At 42.0% G+C, this 17696-nt stretch overlaps 5 protein-coding genes and 1 pseudogene across 8 annotated transcripts; 4 read left to right on the forward strand and 2 right to left on the reverse strand.

The window, feature by feature from the left end:
- Positions 1–1856: 1856 nt before the first annotated feature.
- LOC124200070 (centrosomal and chromosomal factor-like) lies at positions 1857–5447 on the reverse strand. Its single transcript, XM_046596162.1, has one exon. The coding sequence runs from the start codon at positions 5154–5156 to the stop codon at positions 2439–2441; it is 2718 nt and encodes a 905-aa protein (XP_046452118.1). The 5' UTR covers positions 5157–5447; the 3' UTR covers positions 1857–2438.
- Positions 5448–9717: 4270 nt separating this feature from the next.
- On the forward strand, positions 9718–11059 carry LOC124200206 (annotated as a pseudogene).
- Positions 11060–11484: 425 nt separating this feature from the next.
- LOC124200198 (glutathione peroxidase-like) lies at positions 11485–13084 on the forward strand. The gene is made up of 8 exons (XM_046596354.1): positions 11485–11612; positions 11787–11851; positions 11919–12028; positions 12097–12199; positions 12271–12303; positions 12379–12536; positions 12604–12688; positions 12757–13084. The coding sequence occupies exons 1-8, from the start codon at positions 11603–11605 to the stop codon at positions 12793–12795; spliced, it is 603 nt and encodes a 200-aa protein (XP_046452310.1). The 5' UTR covers positions 11485–11602; the 3' UTR covers positions 12796–13084.
- Positions 13085–13432: 348 nt separating this feature from the next.
- Positions 13433–15025, forward strand: LOC124200212 (glutathione peroxidase-like). Of its 2 annotated transcripts, XM_046596384.1 has the most exons (8): positions 13433–13674; positions 13734–13840; positions 13915–13967; positions 14046–14092; positions 14341–14537; positions 14601–14625; positions 14694–14795; positions 14869–15025. In XM_046596384.1, the coding sequence occupies exons 1-7, from the start codon at positions 13672–13674 to the stop codon at positions 14790–14792; spliced, it is 531 nt and encodes a 176-aa protein (XP_046452340.1). In that variant the 5' UTR covers positions 13433–13671; the 3' UTR covers positions 14793–14795; positions 14869–15025. The 2 variants fall into 2 exon arrangements, with proteins under 2 accessions (XP_046452340.1, XP_046452332.1); XM_046596376.1 differs by lacking the exon at positions 14869–15025 and having other exon boundaries at positions 13435–13674; positions 14694–14805.
- LOC124200167 (MOB kinase activator-like 3) lies at positions 14913–16347 on the reverse strand. 2 transcript variants are annotated; one of them, XM_046596321.1, is made up of 5 exons: positions 16190–16347; positions 15838–15988; positions 15540–15767; positions 15156–15478; positions 14913–15067 (listed from the first exon to the last, which is right to left on the reverse strand). In XM_046596321.1, the coding sequence occupies exons 1-4, from the start codon at positions 16229–16231 to the stop codon at positions 15198–15200; spliced, it is 702 nt and encodes a 233-aa protein (XP_046452277.1). In that variant the 5' UTR covers positions 16232–16347; the 3' UTR covers positions 14913–15067; positions 15156–15197. The 2 variants fall into 2 exon arrangements, with proteins under 2 accessions (XP_046452277.1, XP_046452268.1); XM_046596312.1 differs by having other exon boundaries at positions 14913–15478.
- A 146-nt stretch (positions 16348–16493) lies between these two features.
- LOC124200224 (60S ribosomal protein L32) lies at positions 16494–17682 on the forward strand. Of its 2 annotated transcripts, none has more exons than XM_046596398.1 (4): positions 16494–16648; positions 16883–16990; positions 17050–17202; positions 17439–17682. In XM_046596398.1, the coding sequence occupies exons 2-4, from the start codon at positions 16898–16900 to the stop codon at positions 17595–17597; spliced, it is 405 nt and encodes a 134-aa protein (XP_046452354.1). In that variant the 5' UTR covers positions 16494–16648; positions 16883–16897; the 3' UTR covers positions 17598–17682. The 2 variants fall into 2 exon arrangements, with proteins under 2 accessions (XP_046452354.1, XP_046452361.1); XM_046596405.1 differs by having other exon boundaries at positions 16628–16741.
- Positions 17683–17696: the final 14 nt, after the last annotated feature.

Raw genomic sequence — 17696 nt, forward strand, 5'->3', positions numbered from 1 at the left:
TCTCTATATAGACGACGACTCACAGCTATATACCAACGGAGATTTGTTTGTATAAACGGCTGGCAATGGCGACACCATCTGGGAGAGAAAGAGAGACGGACAGGCCTTTCCCCTAGTATACAACATATTAGGCCTATATAATGTGCGCAGGATCTTTGTTGGACGTTTTCTGCACATAGATAGGTTATTCGGTTTGGTTGGTCGATCCACTTGGTTTCAACTCGTCACGGTACCTCCCCGTTTTCTCCCACCATCATCCTGTCATCAACTCTGATGGATAATTACATTTTAGCCTGCGACGGCTAAAAAATGCTGTATGGTTTTTTAAAAATACGCGCGCCTTTTAATAAGTTTCCATTTCTAGGCCAACGCGGCAAAATCATCCCTGGCCAAGAGTATCGAATAAACTAGGAAAAATTCAAGGTGAGCGGAATTCACGACTCCGCCGAGAGCTGCAATTTGGCATCCGCGCCTATAAAAGTTCTGCACCGCCGACAGCCAACAACATTTGGCGCGTCGCTGGGCCGAGAGAAGAGAGCGGGAATGGTGTCGATCGGGAAAGCAAAAGAGTCTAATAGAATCTCAAAAAGAGTAAGACGAAACAGAATGCTATAGAGGAGAGACCTCCCTGATAGCCCAAAAGAGAAGAAGAAGGGAAAATAGAATCGCCAAGAGAGAGAAAAGTGAGAATACGCCGACCAGCCTCATAGCAGCAGCAGCAAGCGCCGCACCAGGAATATAGAGACGAGAGTGGAAAGATCGTCGACATGTAAACAACCGATTTAGAACTGGGCTTCCCAAACTCATCGTGATGCGGGGGGAAATGGCTAGAGAAGAAGCTGAGGGAACGATATCCTACTGTGAGATGCGCTGTATACTGTATAGTACAGCCAGGGCCGCGCTAAAGGAGAGGCTGGGCGCTATAGCCACAGCCAAAGGGTGTCCCAAGCTGTTGAACGATGATTCTATTTTCTTCACTTTTATTTTATTTTCCTTTTTGAGGGGAGAGACTGGATGAAATGAGAAGCCGAAAGGCCATAGCAACCAGCAACTCAACTCAACACTTTAATAGCAGGCCTATATATCTAAAAGATGAATCACGCAGTTCCACATTTGGATATTCCGGTGCAAAATAAAACATGTATTGATATTCTCAATCAGTTGACAGACGAATAAATGTGGGAAATGATCCGGATTGCAGAAATATAACAAATAATTATCTCATGTTAATTTTGAATAGTAACACTTACAGGTATAATATTCACGTCATAATATCAGGACAAACGTACCGGTTATACAACATCTTGATGCTGACGAATGCATGACGGCCGGAAACGAAAGGTTATTTCCTTTTTAGATTTGTGTCGTTACGTCACACATGGTACGGCCAACCAAAATGAAACGGGAAAAAATGCGAGTGGGTTATTATGTCATTTCAAACAATAATTCTCCATCGATCGATATAATCAAATAGAAACGACAACGAATTTCACGAATGAGTTGATGAAAGGATGGCATCATGTGAGTATATAGTTCGGATTTCAAATTTCTCCGAATGCGCTGTCGAGATGAGACAAAGTGTGGGGTATTTCGACGAACCGTGAAATCGAAAAGGCGACTATATAGCCTATCTGCTACACGACGCTCTGCATAACTAGAAGCTGATAAAATCAAATGAATCTTTATAGAACAAACGACGGTGTGCGTCATCCCGAGCAAATTAATTCAACGCACAAATTTTCGTTTTCGCGATGAATGAAACTGATGGATCGCAACTGGAGTATGTCGGTCAGACCGTGAATATTTATAAGAATTGATTTTAACATCTATGATTTAATATAGAGATTCTGATAATGACAGCTATGTAATGGGTATATTGAGACGACGTGGCGGCTAATACATCATATCATCCTAATAGATATTCGGCTAAATATACAGAAAAAAAAGTTATGTCGATGTTTCAGTCGAGAATGAATGAGACGAGAAATGAGAAAAAAGGGGCCCAGCAAAAATGTTCAAAACTGTCGAATTAAAAAAAGAAAAACAAAAGTAAAACACAGAAATAAAATGGGGCGAAAAAACACAACCACAACCATGTAAAAATCAGGCTAGACATTGACCATCCATCATTGAACTGTTCACCATCAAAGCGCGGGGCAGGGGAAAATAGCATCAGTCAACATCATAGTTAATTACGTATATCAATAAGAGTAAATAGTTTCACATTTAGCGTATTATAAGTCTGACACGTACACATTGATAATAAGGATATTAGAATTGTCTTATTCAAAGAAGATTGTGGGGTGCGCAATAATATCCAGTCGGTCAAGAATCAATTGAATGAATTCAAATGACGTAATTTTATGTCGCGCGCGCGGGATATAATATTTGAGTTGAATCAAATGACTGCGAATTTGGGTGGGGTGGTGGATATGAGGTCAATATTTGTGGCAATCGGGCGAGTGGTGATAGAGACTAAAAGGATGGTGATTTCCAGCTCTAAACATGGCCGAAGTCATCAAACTGAGGCTGGAGATGGACGACGATGCGGCGGCGGCTGCGGCTGCGGCGGCCACGGCAGCCGACGACGAGAGCGGCGACGCTGTCGACGCCGTCGTCGACAAGACGGTGGCTGCTGCTGCTGCTGAAGAAGCGGAAGGAATTAAAGGAGATGACGGATGAATGGAAGAAGAGGACGACGGGTGGCTGCTGCTGCCGCTACTTCGGCTGCTGCTGCTGCTGTTGTTGCTAGACGAGCTCTGACGTTGCTGCAGGCAGTGAGCGACGGAGAGCAGATGGCCGCCGGCCGAGGGTCGCGTCGTGCTGCTAGAAGAAGAAGCTGAAGCTGAAGCGCTGGAAACGACGGGATTCCTGTTATCGCCAGGGTAAACTACCGTCGAATCTCTGCCACCACCACTCTGGATCGAATACGGACTGCTGGATTCAGCCGGAAGGCTGGGAGAAGCGTCCGGCAGCGTCGGTGAAGTTGTCATGTGTTGCTGCTGGGCTCCTGCGGCTGTCGCCGGAAGAGGAGGCGGAGGCGGCGGAGCTGTGGGCGTTGGCGAGTACCAACTGCCCGGATTGCTGCCCAGCGAACGTGACGAAGAGGCCGGCGATGGCGAATAATCGGCCAGGCATGACGGTGGCGATCCAGCCGATATCTGCTGTTGTTGGTGATTCATTGTGCCGGTGGCACTGGCTGACGATTCCGCCGGAATTTCTTCCTGCGGATGCGCTGACGGATTGTGTTGGTGCTGATTGGCGGATGCGTACGGCGACGACGATGACGACGACATGGACGACGACGACGACATGGAAGATGACGACGACGAATGGCCGTAATGAGTGACGTGTTGTTGCTGTTGTTGTTGTTGTTGTTGCTGGCCGTAAAGAGCCGCAGCCGCTGCAGCCGCCGGATACGGCAGACCCAGACTGGCCGCAACGGCCGCCGCCGGATGGTGATGCGAGTGGTGGTGATGCAAGTGATTGACGTAATGCTGGTGATTCTGTTGTTGTTGCTGTTGTTGCTGGTCCTGGTGTTGTTGCTGCTGTTGCTGTTGTTGCAACTGCATGAGACTTTCAACGGTGAAGGTGTTGTTGGCCGACGGATTCATTTCGGGTCCCATGGAAGTGCATCCGTGACTGGATTGGTCGTAAAACATCTTAACACCGACTCCAGCAGATGATGCGGATGCGTGGTGTTTGATTCCGTAATCGACGGGCGTCGCTTCCATCATGACGTTGCCGTATTTGCTGCTGGTGTGGTGGTGGTGGTGGTGATCCATCGCCATGGCAACCATTCCATCCCCCGCCCCTCCGTCTTCCATTTCTTCCGACTCGTCGTCCGGTTCGCATTTCAATTTCCGGCCGACCAGTTCCGGCGACATGCTGGAAATAACGGCACCACCAACGCCGCTGGCGGCTACTTGCTGCTGGGCAGCGGCAGCCTGCTGGGCCGCCTGAGCCGCCGCGTACAGCTGAGAGTGGATCATGCTGGAAATGGGATTGTACGAATAGGCCGTCGAGGCCGGATGGTGGTGATGCAATCGCAAATCGGCGGCCACGTCCATCAGCAGAGGCTTCGACTCCATACTCTCCATCATTTGCTGGTGTTGTTGTTGTTGGTGTTGTTGTTGCTGCTGGTGTTGCCCGTACTGCTGGTGCTGGTGATCCAGTTGCTGCTGCTGGTGCATCTGATGTTGTTGCTGCTGTTGTTGTTGCAACTGTTGTTGCTTCTTGCTGGCCGAAGAGGATGAAGAAGATGACGACGACAAAGCGATGGCCGTCTCGCCCGGCCCGTCTTTCTCTCTCAGGACGTCCTTCTTCTTGAAACGGCGTCGCCTCCTCAAATAGGAGCCGTTGTCGAACATGTTGTACGAATCAGGATCCAGGGTCCAGTAGGATCCCTTGCCGGGCTTCTTGTCGTCCCTGGGCACCTTGACGAAACATTCGTTGAGCGACAAATTGTGGCGGATGGAATTCTGCCAGCCTTGCTTGTTCTCCCGGTAGTATGGGAAACGATCCATGATGAACTGGTAGATCCCGTTCAGCGTGATCTTCTTCTCGGGAGCAGCGCTCTGGATGGCCATGGCGATCAGGGCGATGTAAGAATACGGCGGTTTCACCATGTCCTTGACGCCGACGACGCCCGAGTGGTGGGACATGACCGAAGACGATCCTCCTCCGCCCGATCCTGGCGCATTTCCAATGTAAGCCGAAGCCGCCGAGCCGGCGGCTGCGTAAGGATTGTAACGGCTCATGGCCGCCGCGTAATCGTAACCGGCGTTTCCGTTGATACCTGTGACGTAACCGGCCGAATTGGCACCGCCACCCGTCGAGCCGGCCGAAGTGGACAAGGCCGGCGATTGGCACGACGACGATGTCGTCTGGTTATTGTGAGATGAAGATCCTCCGCTATTGGCAGCGCTTCCGCCGTTACCGCTGGATTGGACGCCAACGGCGACGACGGCGGCTGCGGCGGCTGCGGCTGCTGCGGCCGCCGCCGCGTGATGGTGCCGATAATAGGCGTGGTGGTGGTGATGGCTCTGATGGTGATCAAAGAACGGGTGATGATGTTGCATGTTGGACGAGGACGAATTGGACGCCGATGAAGATCCCGTGCCGGCGCCCACTGACGACGCAGACGACAACATCATGTCGATGTTATAATTTCACGATTTTTCATGCACCAAACAATTGGAGGCCTAAAAGTTCACTGATCATCCGTTTTTTGAATCAAATGGCGGGTAAAAATAAAAACTTATCCAAATCGGTCGACACGACACTTGATTAAACACAACTGGGAATTTTCAGTGTAACACAACGACGGAGTCCGAAAAAGTGTTCAAACTTGTAATACGCGGAAGGAGATAGACGAAATTAAAATGAGAAGGAGACTCTTGTCTCTCCTGCCGGTTGCAGCTCTAAGATCAACAAGACTGCCACTGGTAGGCTACGAACGGGCCAGCACAACATTCGGGCGGCCGTGTGGCCGCGGCTGTCAGTCCCCAAAGCTCCGCCTCCTCTTGGGTGGATGCCTGACTGGCGATTGGTCGTCCTCTCTAGCGACAAAGGCCAATAGGAGTTGCGACTCCGCCCCTGTTTCATTTCGCCACTCCGGCCATGTCCCCCTTCCCCTAGCTGGAGAATGGTGGCAAAAGAGAAAGAGCGACGAATTCATCATCACGACCTTATCTAGAGTGCCTCTTCAGCACAGCCGAGCAGCAGCTCCCTCCCATACAAGAGTCTTACATAGAAACCACCCTGGCAGCCTCATCCGAGTGGAAAAGGAAGTTGTCTATATGGCGCCCAAAAGGCCAATCCTTATAAGAGATATAATATTCACTCCCACTCTCATCCGCACTATAGATGTGCAGCAGCAGCAGCAGGGTCTCTCTCTATAGTATAGATTCAATGTGCTGGAAGAATAGAAGAAGCGATGGGATTTTCTCGAGTCTCTCCTCTTTTCATCCAACACACGTTTCTCCTCCCCTCTGCTCTGCTCTTGAGGCTGCAGCACTCAAAGAAGCGGGTCAGGAAGTCCCTCTCATCCCCAATCCTATTCCGCATCCAACAACAACACACCACAGCCCTCCTCCCCCAGCAATATCTACTTATCAAAAGTATAGACTACCTTGGAAAATAAAAAAGAAAGAATATATATACTTATAAGCAGGGCCTCTTATAAATATATTGCCGGGGCCCCCATCACACATCGGAAAGCCGCCGCCGCCTTCACGACCGCTGCGCCGCTTGTTGTTATTTCAGCCGAGCGAAGAAGAAGAAGAGACTAGGAGAGAAAAAAGGGCTGCTGCTGGAGAGAGAAGATGTATATAGAGGTTGACAATAAGGACATAACTATCTGCTCTCTATTGCTGGGGATGCGCATCGCCAGCCTTTCTCTGTTGATTTTGTCGGTGGTGGTGGTGGTGCGTTGAATATTATTCTTATTCTTCTTCTTTTTGGGCTGGCTGCTGCTGCTGGATGAGAGATGGGAAAAAACTCAACTGTTTCGGGCCAACCATTTTTCATTTTTATTAGAGAGTTTCTCGAGATTCATCACGTCGCATGGAAACACTTGACCATTCCGCTTTCTGGATGGGACAGCACAATAAGGCCATGATTTAGCCACGGGAAAAATCAACATCCGCCGTATAAAGGAGTTCCACGGAGAGTTACTACATACATCTCTCTATATGAAAGATATACGTACATTATATAGCCGCGCGACACAATATGCTGCGATCCATCTATATACAAGCGGCCGACTATATATAGATGTCGAAATGCATAGAGAGAGACGTGATGCATAAATATACGCGTGTGGGGGAGAGCATCAGCTCCACCGCTGTTGCCGAGACGGATTATCGGCACAGTAGAGTTCTCTCAGTGTGTGGGTAGACGAGAGAGTCTCTATCACTGCCTAACCATTCTCTATAAGCTATCCAAACACAATATAATACACAGAGCCAGAGTGCTATATAGCCTGCTAGCTGCTGCTGCTAGGATAGCCTTTTTTTTTTAATATATACAAGAACAGGATCGGTTTTGCTGCTTCTCCCCTCCATTGATTTGAGCTGTGCAACCGCTCACACAGTCGACTCGTCGAACGGGATGATGCCCCAACAAATCCGACACACCGCACAGCACAGCAGCAGCACAGCAGCCGAGAGAGCAGATATATTTATACTCCGTGCAGCTGCGTGCGATTTCGTCTTGGATTGGATTTATTAGATGCGCCCGCGTTGTAGTATTATTTAGATGTTGTCACGTTTCTTTGAATTCAATCAGTTATTTTCAGGAACAATTTTCTTACAGAGATTGAGACATTGTTATTATTGGTTGGATATATTTTATAAGGAAATCGAGCAATCGTCCACTTTGGGGTTATTGATTGGAATCGAGTCACTATTCCGCATAAAAAGGTTCAGATTGTTATTGCAATGACGAGACGGAAAAAAATCCATAAGGCGAAACATTATTTGATCGTCCTCATTCTCTGTCCTATGCATATTAGACTCTGATAGTCTATAACCAACAACAAAAAGAATTATGCCAACACGGAATAGTATGGGGCTCTATACATTCGAGCTGGGCTGCCAGAGATAGCGGAATTTGTCAATCACCTGTCAACGCTAGCGCTGACGTCGCCAGCGGGTTAGATATTATGCAGATTATTAAGAAGAAGGGTGTGATTATCTAAACCCCATGAAAGGCGCAGTTAATGCCGTCGTGGCTGCATGCATATATTAACACAATATGGGCGAGACATCAGCACACCACCAGCAGCAGCCAAAAAGAACTCAGAGGACGACGGTAGAGCAGCTCAGCGCTGGCGGGGGTTCTAAATACTCAATGTGCACTGCAATATATAATGCATGACGGCGGTATAATATTGGATGAAGGCGTTGGCAAGAGATCAACAGATGCCTCGACAGTGTACATATAAATTAGCCTCGAGTTGATGAGCTCTTAAGCGTCTACGGCGACCTAATAAATCTCTGTACGCGTTCTTTCATGTGCGGCTCCTCATCTTCATATGCAGATTATTTTATTTTTATAAGAGCTGGGCATCAGAATAAGATCGACGGATGAGGCTGTGGTAAAAATCTTAAATAAAACGCTGCTGAGTGAAACTTGTAGCCTTTAATTAGGTAGACATTAAGTGAATTTTCTGGCAGGTTCAGTCTGTTTGGCTTTCATTAAATCGGCGGAATTAAAAGGGGCTTATTGATTCATGTAGCGCGGATTGTCATTTGGATACATTAGAATATTCACATGAAAATATAGTCTAGATAAAAGCACTGTACACAAATGAACCTAATATTCTTTTTGGGCCACCCATACTAATTACTTTTAAAGATGAAAGATAAATGATCAAATAGTGTCGTAGACGTCTATCACCTCCAGGATCTCTACAGGATATCGCACATATAGACCGAACAGAAAACCTAAGCGATAAGAACAAATACACAACCAAATAGTCCTCTTCTTCTTTTAATGTTTCACTGCCTGATGGTTCTCTTTTAGTTCTTTTTTTCTCTCTCTCTCCCAAATTCCCTTCTGTCTCTCCCATTTTCTCCCCTATCTCCTGCCTATACACACACACTTTTTGGCTGTACAGCACTCTCTCTGGTGTTGGATGGACTCGGCCAGCCTAATATACCAAACCAGGTGGATCTTGTCCTGGAGCACGTCGCCTGAACGAATAACTGCTCTCTCCCCTCGCTGGGTCCCCACTTTGACGTCAGCTTGTACACATATACTCTCTTAACTTCTGGAATCCCAGCAGCAGTCGAGTTGCAGCACAGCAGTTTACAGCACTTGACGTGAACCATATATATATAGATGCAAACTAATATTACTCAAGGCTCAATTTGAGATGATTTGACTAAACTTTTTCATCGTTCGGTTAAAACAAAGGTTTTTTCTGTCGACTCTTTAATAGAATAAAGAATGGGCCGGCCTAATATTTGGATATTGTATATAAGAGGGTAATAAGATTCGCTGTTTACATATACATTCCACCGATGACAGCTGGCGCGTTGGTACGTACGTATAGCTGAACGCTAAACAACAACAGCCAACCGGATAAATAAACACGGAAAAAAGAAAGAGCTGCTGTAGAGGAAAACCTGTGTTAAATAATTTTTGGAGACTATTGGATCGTGATTGGAAATAACTGCTACAAAATGAACGTTTAGGTTATGTTGAAGTATAACCCAGCGCATTGCGCTCTTCATTTTTCGTAGCTCAGTAAAGACAGCATGAGAAATCTTTGACACGAAGCGTCATCGTCTTATGTAATGAGGCAGCTGGTGGACTACGTATTGCACTCTAATGCAGTTGCCCTGGGAAAAAAAGGAAAATCTCACGCTTCTCTTGTCTCCTTATTCAATTTAAGATTTTTTTTTAAGTTTGTCGTCTTTTTTCCTAGTAAGATATTATTACATACTCCCGCGGTCAAACAAAACATGCCCGCCACAATCTAATTCAGATCACAGTAGGTCTATTATTTTTTCGATATCTAGGCCAACGTTGATTGTGATAAAAAAGAAAATAGTTAATTGCATCAACGACAGCGATTACGTAGAAAAGCACGATCGAAGATACAACGTTGTATCAGCATATGTCTCATGGAAATTACCAAAGGAAACGTTGTTATTGGTTTTTTTTTGCAAATGATGTTAGAACGTTTTGGGCCTATGCCTATATAAAGGTCGCCCAATGCGTATAAAGCTTTCGGACCATGACGAGAAAAGCTCTATTTCTAACTGGGTGGCGCGTAATAGCCTATAGAACCGCCATGGTAAGTTTTAGTTTAATCATCATTGTTTCAGATCAAGTGATTTGCATAGTATTTTTTGTTAGACATCTCCTTCAGAAGGAAGTGGCAATGCCAACTACAAAGAAGCTCAATCCATCTATGATTTCACTGCTAAAGATATAGATGGTAATCAAGTGTCACTTGATGACAAATGCAGGTATAATCTGTTAATTTCATTTTTTGATGTACATATGTATTTAACAATTAATTTTGATACATTAGGGGTCATGTGTGTGTCATTGTCAATGTTGCGTCAAACTGAGGTACAACCCCTGTCAACTACACACAGCTAGTTGCGCTGCACGAAAAGTATGGCGAATCCAAGGTATAATCATATGAGATTTTACATAAGATTGTACCGTATATTACTACTTGGCACTTTTCTCTTGGCAGGGTCTGAAGATCCTTGGTTTCCCATGCAATCAGGTAATTATAAATCTATTGCGCGTATTTTACAGATTATTTGCTAAAATCACACGTTACTTTATTCCTCTTAACTTGCAGTTTGCATCCCAGGAACCGGGAACTCATTCTGAAATCAAGGAATTTGCAGCCAGCTACAATGTGAAGTTTGACATGTTTGCCAAGATTGACGTCAACGGCGATAACGCACATCCGCTGTGGAAATATTTAAAACTGAAGCAAGGAGGCACCCTTTTTGAGTAATAAGAATCAATTTCAGACAAATTTATTATTTGTTTGCTTATATCATTCACATTTAATTGGTATCAAATTATTCTTATAGTGCTATCAAATGGAATTTCACCAAATTCATTGTGGACAAGAATGGTCAACCTGTCGCTCGTCACGCTACAACAACCAATCCTTTCGTAATGACAATAATCGCATAAAGATATCATGAAGCATTTCTGGTAATGATGAATTTTTATTTTTAGGATATGGAGAAGGATTTGTTGAAATACCTAAACCAGTAGGTGTCCTCTGATATCTCCTGATATTATAATGACAGATTTTACTGTTGTCTTCGTTTCTTAATGGGAAATCTGGATGTGGCGTTTTTCGACTTTAGAAAAGGCTTGCGTTTATAACTTTAAACGAATTATTTCTGATTGAACGGAATAAAAATGACAGGCTCTCCGCAAAACCTCATCGGTATGGACGAGTCTTGATGCTCCTATTCCAAAAATATTTAGAAAGAAATTCGAAAGAAATTGTATACTCTTCGCCTATTTCAATTTAATAAAATTTTACCGACTATTCAGTTAAAAAAAAGTTTTTCACTGTTTTTGGTTTCTTTCTTGCGGTCGTTTGATTCCCATTATACCTCAGAGACGAAATTAAGGTGAATGAAAATATTGCTCATGCAAGATTGTGATTCTCTTACCAGACTCGCGCGTCTCTCTTACAAATAACGACACATTTGCCAAAAGTAGGCAATTTGGTAGACTATAAATCGCTAAATCTCAAGCACTGTCGGATTTTTAAAATTCATAAAAGGTTATAGGCCTACACGGCTACACCATCTAGCAGTCAAGTTTGAACTTTTTCAACAAATGTGTAGTGTAGTTTTGCGGTGACTTTTAGTGACCAAAACGATAAGTCGATAACACATATAAATTATAAAAGGCTTCAATTCCTTAAAAACATGCCTCTCGAGTTTCGTACTCATTGCAATTAAATGAAATAAATAAAATTCTATCGCATCCATGTTAAGATGCTCTTTAGGCTAACCTTACAAAAGACCCAAATGGAGAAAAGAAAGTAATTTGCATAACTCGTGTCCGTCTGCCGAAGGCTACATTGTTTCGGCATATCATGGCAATTGGTATGTAGGCGACGTTGGGAAATGCTTTATCGATTTTACTATATGTAGTGGAGAAAGCTTGTTAGGACCAGTATGAGTAGTACGGTTGTAGGGTGTAGTTGATAAAAAAATCCTCGAGTCATCGTCTGACGTATTTGACTTTCTTATCCAGTTGTTTTATTATACTCGGTACAGGCATTCGTACCATAACCGGGGGAGCTCTACTGCTAGCTGGTTGCGCAAAATACAGCACCGTCATGGTAAGACATTGAATTCAATCTGTAAGTGGTTTAGATGTGATTTTGACACAGACAAATTTATTTTTAGGCATCTCCTTCAGTAGGAAGTGGCAATGCCAACTACAAAGAAGCTCAATCCATCTATGATTTTACAGCTTTAGATATAGATGGTAACCAAGTGTCACTTGACAAATACAGGTAATTTGTTAATATCACATTATTGGGATGTATAAAATTTCATGAAATAATCTTGTTTTCTTAAACAGGGGTAATGTATGTGTCATTGTCAATGTTGCGTCTAAGTGAGGTAAAACAAAAGTCAACTACACACAGTTAGTTGCGCTGCATGAAAAGTATGGTGATTCCAAGGTAACAATGTCAGATTCTAGTACATCACATAGATTTTTTACTATTGCTTTTCAACACTTTTGTCTTGGCAGGGTCTGAAGATTCTTGGTTTCCCTTGCAATCAGGTAATTATAAATTTATTATTCCTATTTAATAAAAGCTGGGTTAACACATTCTTTTATTTCTTTCACATTGAACAGTTTGGATCCCAAGAACCAGGAACTAATTCTGAAATCAAGGACTTTGCAGCCAGCTACAATGTGAAGTTTGACATGTTTGCCAAGATCGACGTCAACGGCGATAACGCACATCCGCTGTGGAAATATTTAAAAAAGAAGCAAGGAGGCACCCTTACAGAGTAAGAATTTGATTTTAAGTAATGTTGGTTTCGTTTTTGTCTTATTTAGCCTTATAATTGTTTTTAGTGGCATTAAGTGGAATTTCACCAAGTTCATTGTAGACAAAAATGGCCAGCCTGCCGCTCGTTACGCCCCAACCACAGATCCTTTCGTAATAACTGAAATCACATAAGATATCATTATGAAGCATTTCCGGTAATGATAAATTTTTAATTTTAGGATATGGAGAAGGATTTGTTGAAATACCTAAACCAGTAGATGGCTCCTAATATCTCCTGATATGTAATGACAGATTTCCCTGCTTCTTTGTTAATTATGGGAAATCTGGATGTGTGAGTGGCTTATTGGATTTTCGTAAAAGGTTTGTTTAGTTTCAAACGAATTATATTTCTGATTGAACGGAATAAAAATGACAGACTCTCCGCAAAACCTCATCGGTATGGAGGAGTCTAGATGCTCCTATTCCAATAACATTTAGAAAGAAATTCGAAAGAAGTTGTACACCCTTCGCCTATTTGAAAGAAAATAAAAATATATTGTCTTGTTACTTTAAGAAAAACCGGGTGTCATTGGTAAAAAGAAGAATGGTTATGTTGAAATGGCGTAATAATATTTTTTTAAAGAGTTTATTTCACACTACGTCAGTTATTATGTTTTATTTTCATCAAAGCTGTATACATAAAAATTGCCCCGACGAGTTTTAGTTTTACAGAAGGTTACAGATCATAAACAATAGAAAATCGAATATATGGCTGTATAAATTTCAGCTTCCCTTATAATAGTTTTAGAATTAGCGCTACGCACAAAATATATTTTTTTTAAATCCGATTCAGAACATTAGATTTTTCTAAAGAAATGTCTGCCGTGCCGTGCCGTGTCAGTCAGTGTATTTCCTGATTTGATATCAAGTATCAACATACGTATCTCACAATATATATGGTTGATGTTCAATTGCACAGTAGAAAGCAGATAGCCTAGTGCCTACCCCAGTTTTGAGATATGCCCTGTAATCCTGCATGCATGGTCTGTGTCTGACTAATGCTCCCAAGAGACAGAACAGAACTGTCTGATCCGTAGTGCGGCTGTAAGGTCTACGTGATCTGTCTTCAGTTTTCGTTCTCCGTCCTTCATACAATGGTAATATTTCTCTAAGTAACAGTTTTATAGGAATTTTAAAATGTTTTTTTTTTTTCAAGGCTGCAGCTGAAGGTATTGGCAACGCCGATTACAAATTAGCAACATCAATTTACGATTTTACAGTGACAGATATAGATGGAAATCAAGTGTCACTCGAGAAGTATAGGTATTTTCAAACTCTGCTGCTTGTGTATATTCGCAATGAATGTCATATCAATTAATAATGTAATTACTTTATAGAAATCATGTCTGCATTATCGTAAATGTAGCTTCAAAATGCGGTTACACTCACGGTAATTTTCTAGAATTAACTTATCGTGACTTGACGATGATTCAGCTTAATAATTATTTTGTCTGATGCTAATTCAAAGTAAACTACACACAACTGGTGGACTTACAGGAAAGATTCGAGTCTAAAGTAAGTTTATAAATTTTTTTATTGTAAGTGTCATTTATCATGAAGTATATTTATATTGTATAGTAAAAAAAAACTGTTGTTTTACATACAATATAAAATATATGCAGGACAGGTGTGTGTAATTGACTCAGTTCTGAGTTCCAACAACACTTTACCTGACATCATTTGCATGCTCAGTTATTAACATATTTTCATGCAGGTGAATTTACCATGTCATCCTAAAAGTGTGTATCCTTTCTTTATTTCAGGGTTTAAAAATTTTGGCCTTTCCTTGTAACCAGTTCATGTCACAAGAACCTGGCACTAGTGAAGAAATCAAATGTTTCATATCTGGGTACAAAGGAGATGGGAAATTTGACGTATTTTCCAAAGTTAACGTCAACGGCGAGGACGCTCATCCTCTTTGGAAATATCTCAAAGAAAAACAGGGCGGTTTGCTGATCGAGTAAGAAATTAACATCAGTGTAATATGGTCTTTTAATTATTAATTTTAAACTTATCTTTGTAGCGCAATTAAATGGAACTTCACCAAGGTTTGTTAAAATTTGTAGCGTCAAACGTAAAAGCTTGCGTATAACACGATTTTTCTTCCCGAATTTAGTTTGTAATCAACAAACAAGGACAGCCGGTGGAACGATGTGCAGCTAACGTCAATCCTTTTGACATGGAGAAATCGATTGTGAAATGCTTGAATGAATAAATGGTGAAGCACGTTCACGTTTCTGCATTCAGAAACATCACTTATTCGCATTTCCACTGGGCTATTTTGTAACCAGGCGTGTTCAGATTATTAAAAAAACAGAATTAATTAAAATTCGAATGAGCAGTGAAATAGGAGCTTTGTATTGCCGTGATGTGTCTTCAAGTTGGGTGCTAAGAATTCGGATGACTTCAGAGCTTCAGAATAAATCATTGAAATATCGTTAAAAAAAAGTCGTTTCGTGGGATTTGAACAGTTACACCAGACAGCACATACTGAATATTTAGGATTGAAAACGAAGACTTGAATAGTTTAAATAATTATGTGGGAGATTCAATCACTAAGATCGTTGAGGAAACACACCTGTCTAATGCCTATGAATATTTACATTGACTGGAACTGTTATCATCGATGATTGGAACGAGAAGGAGAGCTGGTGTAATCGATAGGAGGGTCCTTGCAAATATGGGCAGTCATTTCCTGCAACGGTTCCAATTCTCGATCCCCAATTAAATCAAATTGGCGAATAAAATAATAGAAATGCTTGTAGCATGTGTTAACGTGAGCTTCAGCACCGATCGCTACCAAACGGTCAAAATGGTGAATATAGACGTGGACGAATACGCGGAACAGACGAGTCAAAATTTTCTTGCACTGGCTGACAAACGTCTTAGGAAATGGGATATCTGGAAAAAATGGACAGAGTTGTAGCTATGTTGGGGAATTACTAAGAATAGCCAAACTTACCAGTACTAACAGGGAAAAGAGACTCATTGTTTATTTGACCTTCAGCCCACTCCATCAGCAATGAGATATATTGAGGAGCTGGTAATTTTGTGGGCTTCTTGTACTTATTGCCATCAGCCCATAGATATTCAAATTTAGGTCCTCCAGACATGGTTGGGCATGATGCCTCTGAACAATAATCAGATATAGTTCCATAGATAAGGTTTATGCGATTGAAGAAGTCCACCACTATGTCAAGAAGAGAAAATAGTGTTAATTAACTTATATTGGGTTCAACATTTTAATGTGATTTTTTTACCATGAACTGCAATCCAATCATTCAGATCTTCACCAGGAGGTAGTAAGACTGCAGCTCGAAGATTTATTCCAGAACTTAATGAAGCCTGTGCTTGTGTGTGTAAGGAATAGCGCAATGTTCCAGGTTCAAACTTTTTTTTTGGTTTGAATGTCTGAAAAGAGAACCAGAATGTTATGAAACCGGTAAGATAACAAACCGGAAATAGACGGTGGTTGTAAACAACTTGTTTCGATAATGCGGATTTAAGCTAAGGGATCGTCGGATGCAAGAAAGTTGTTTAAAGTATTTACAACAAGCGTCTTTAAGATCCAACGCCAGTCGTATCTTAAAGAAATTTGGTGAATTTCATTACCTTTCCTTTTTGGAAAAAGTCGACAAAGCCACTAAGGGCCATTTCAATTGGCGTTGAATTAAATGAACAATTTTTGACGATCAAAAACACAACACAACTTCCTCCTGTCTCACACCATCAAACACAAAAAAAATTTCTGCTACACTACCCGAGGGCTTTTAAAAGTCTTCAATTATTATTTTTTTTTGTTACTGAAATATCAAGGCAGATAATAATATCTATCAATAAAATATTTAAAAAATTGCTTGGTATCAACTAAATAATCAACTTAGATTTACTTCAAAACTTTATATTAAATCTGGCAAATTTTCTAACATAATAACATTTCAAAGGAAACTGTTTAGAAACGCTCGAATTTATAAAATCTCACACTTGACTCAGTTGGCAGCACTGTTTCGTCGTGCACTTCTAGTTTTGGGGTCTCCTTTAGCTTCTCTTTCATTGGGCCACTTCAACCTGGTACGTTACAACGTGAATTTTCTAAAATTTATCTGAGTTCATCCTTTTAAAGAAGCATCCAATAGATTCAGATTTATTTCTAGTTTATTGCTGGTATTTTGTGATTCATTTCAAGTGTTGATATGTTTTGGTGTTGTGGGGAAAACTTTTTTTGGTGCGGTTTTTGTTTTCCGGGCACCGTATGTGGGAACTGGTTGACGGTGTTTTAATCTATGTTTTTTTCATTTCTTGCAGAATTAGGACCTCAAGATGGCCATTCGCCCTGCATCAAAGCCGAAGATCGTCAAAAAGAGGACGAAGCAGTTCATTCGTCATCAAAGCGATCGATATGACAAGCTGAAGGTATAAAGATTTGACATTTTTGTATGAAGTCATTCTAACTGAAATTTTGCCTTTAACAGAGGAACTGGCGTAGACCTAAGGGTATTGACAACAGAGTCCGCAGGAAGTTCAAGGGACAGTACCTTATGCCAAAAGTTGGTTATGGTTCAGCCAAAAACACTAAGCACATGCTTCCCAATGGCTTCAGGAAAGTCGTTGTTAACAACGTCAAGGTGTGTTCAATTTTCATATGCAATGTTTTTATCTGTATTTGTCTAGTAGGAATTCGAAAGTATAGCTATATGGTTGATCGCTGAGAAGCCAACCAAGGAATTGATAGGTTCATTCCACTGAAATTAAATTATTAAGATTCTCTAATTATTTCATTATCAATATTACCACTTGCTGATCAATTATATGTAATCCCTGATTCTGTTACTATTAATTGATTATCATTGTACATTTATAGGAGTTGGAAATCCTGATGATGCAGAACCGCAAATATTGTGCCGAGATTGCTCACGCCGTCTCGTCCAAGAAGCGCAAGACCATCGTCGAAAGAGCCAAGCAATTGGCCATCAAGATCACCAACCCCAACGCCCGCCTCCGCTCAGAGGAGAACGAATAAAGATGAAGAGTTATGCGTGTGTGGAATGGCTTATGATGTGTATTGCTACAGTTACAAATACATCAAAAGCATTTTCCCCTTCCAAGGAATTATTTTTTA

Source organism: Daphnia pulex, chromosome 1 (assembly GCF_021134715.1).
Source record: "Daphnia pulex isolate KAP4 chromosome 1, ASM2113471v1".
In the NCBI taxonomy this organism is placed as follows: domain Eukaryota; kingdom Metazoa; phylum Arthropoda; class Branchiopoda; order Diplostraca; family Daphniidae; genus Daphnia; species Daphnia pulex.

Excerpts from the sequence above, each read along its gene's own strand:
- LOC124200070 (XM_046596162.1), bottom strand. The coding sequence starts at position 5,156 with ATGATGTTGTCGTCTGCGTCGTCAGTGGGCGCCGGCACGGGATCTTCA.
- LOC124200212 (XM_046596384.1), top strand. Across the intron at positions 14,093-14,340 it reads AGGAAAGATTCGAGTCTAAA|GGTTTAAAAATTTTGGCCTT; the intron begins GTAAGTTTATAA and ends TCTTTATTTCAG. Across the intron at positions 14,538-14,600 it reads CAGGGCGGTTTGCTGATCGA|CGCAATTAAATGGAACTTCA; the intron begins GTAAGAAATTAA and ends TTATCTTTGTAG.
- LOC124200167 (XM_046596321.1), bottom strand. The coding sequence starts at position 16,231 with ATGGCCCTTAGTGGCTTTGTCGACTTTTTCCAAAAAGGAAAG. Across the intron at positions 15,768-15,837 it reads TGATTGGATTGCAGTTCATG|TGGTGGACTTCTTCAATCGC; the intron begins GTAAAAAAATCA and ends TTCTTGACATAG. Across the intron at positions 15,479-15,539 it reads TCTTTTCCCTGTTAGTACTG|ATATCCCATTTCCTAAGACG; the intron begins GTAAGTTTGGCT and ends CATTTTTTCCAG.
- LOC124200224 (XM_046596398.1), top strand. The coding sequence starts at position 16,898 with ATGGCCATTCGCCCTGCATCAAAGCCGAAGATCGTCAAAAAGAGGACG. Across the intron at positions 16,991-17,049 it reads ATCGATATGACAAGCTGAAG|AGGAACTGGCGTAGACCTAA; the intron begins GTATAAAGATTT and ends TGCCTTTAACAG. Across the intron at positions 17,203-17,438 it reads TCGTTGTTAACAACGTCAAG|GAGTTGGAAATCCTGATGAT; the intron begins GTGTGTTCAATT and ends GTACATTTATAG.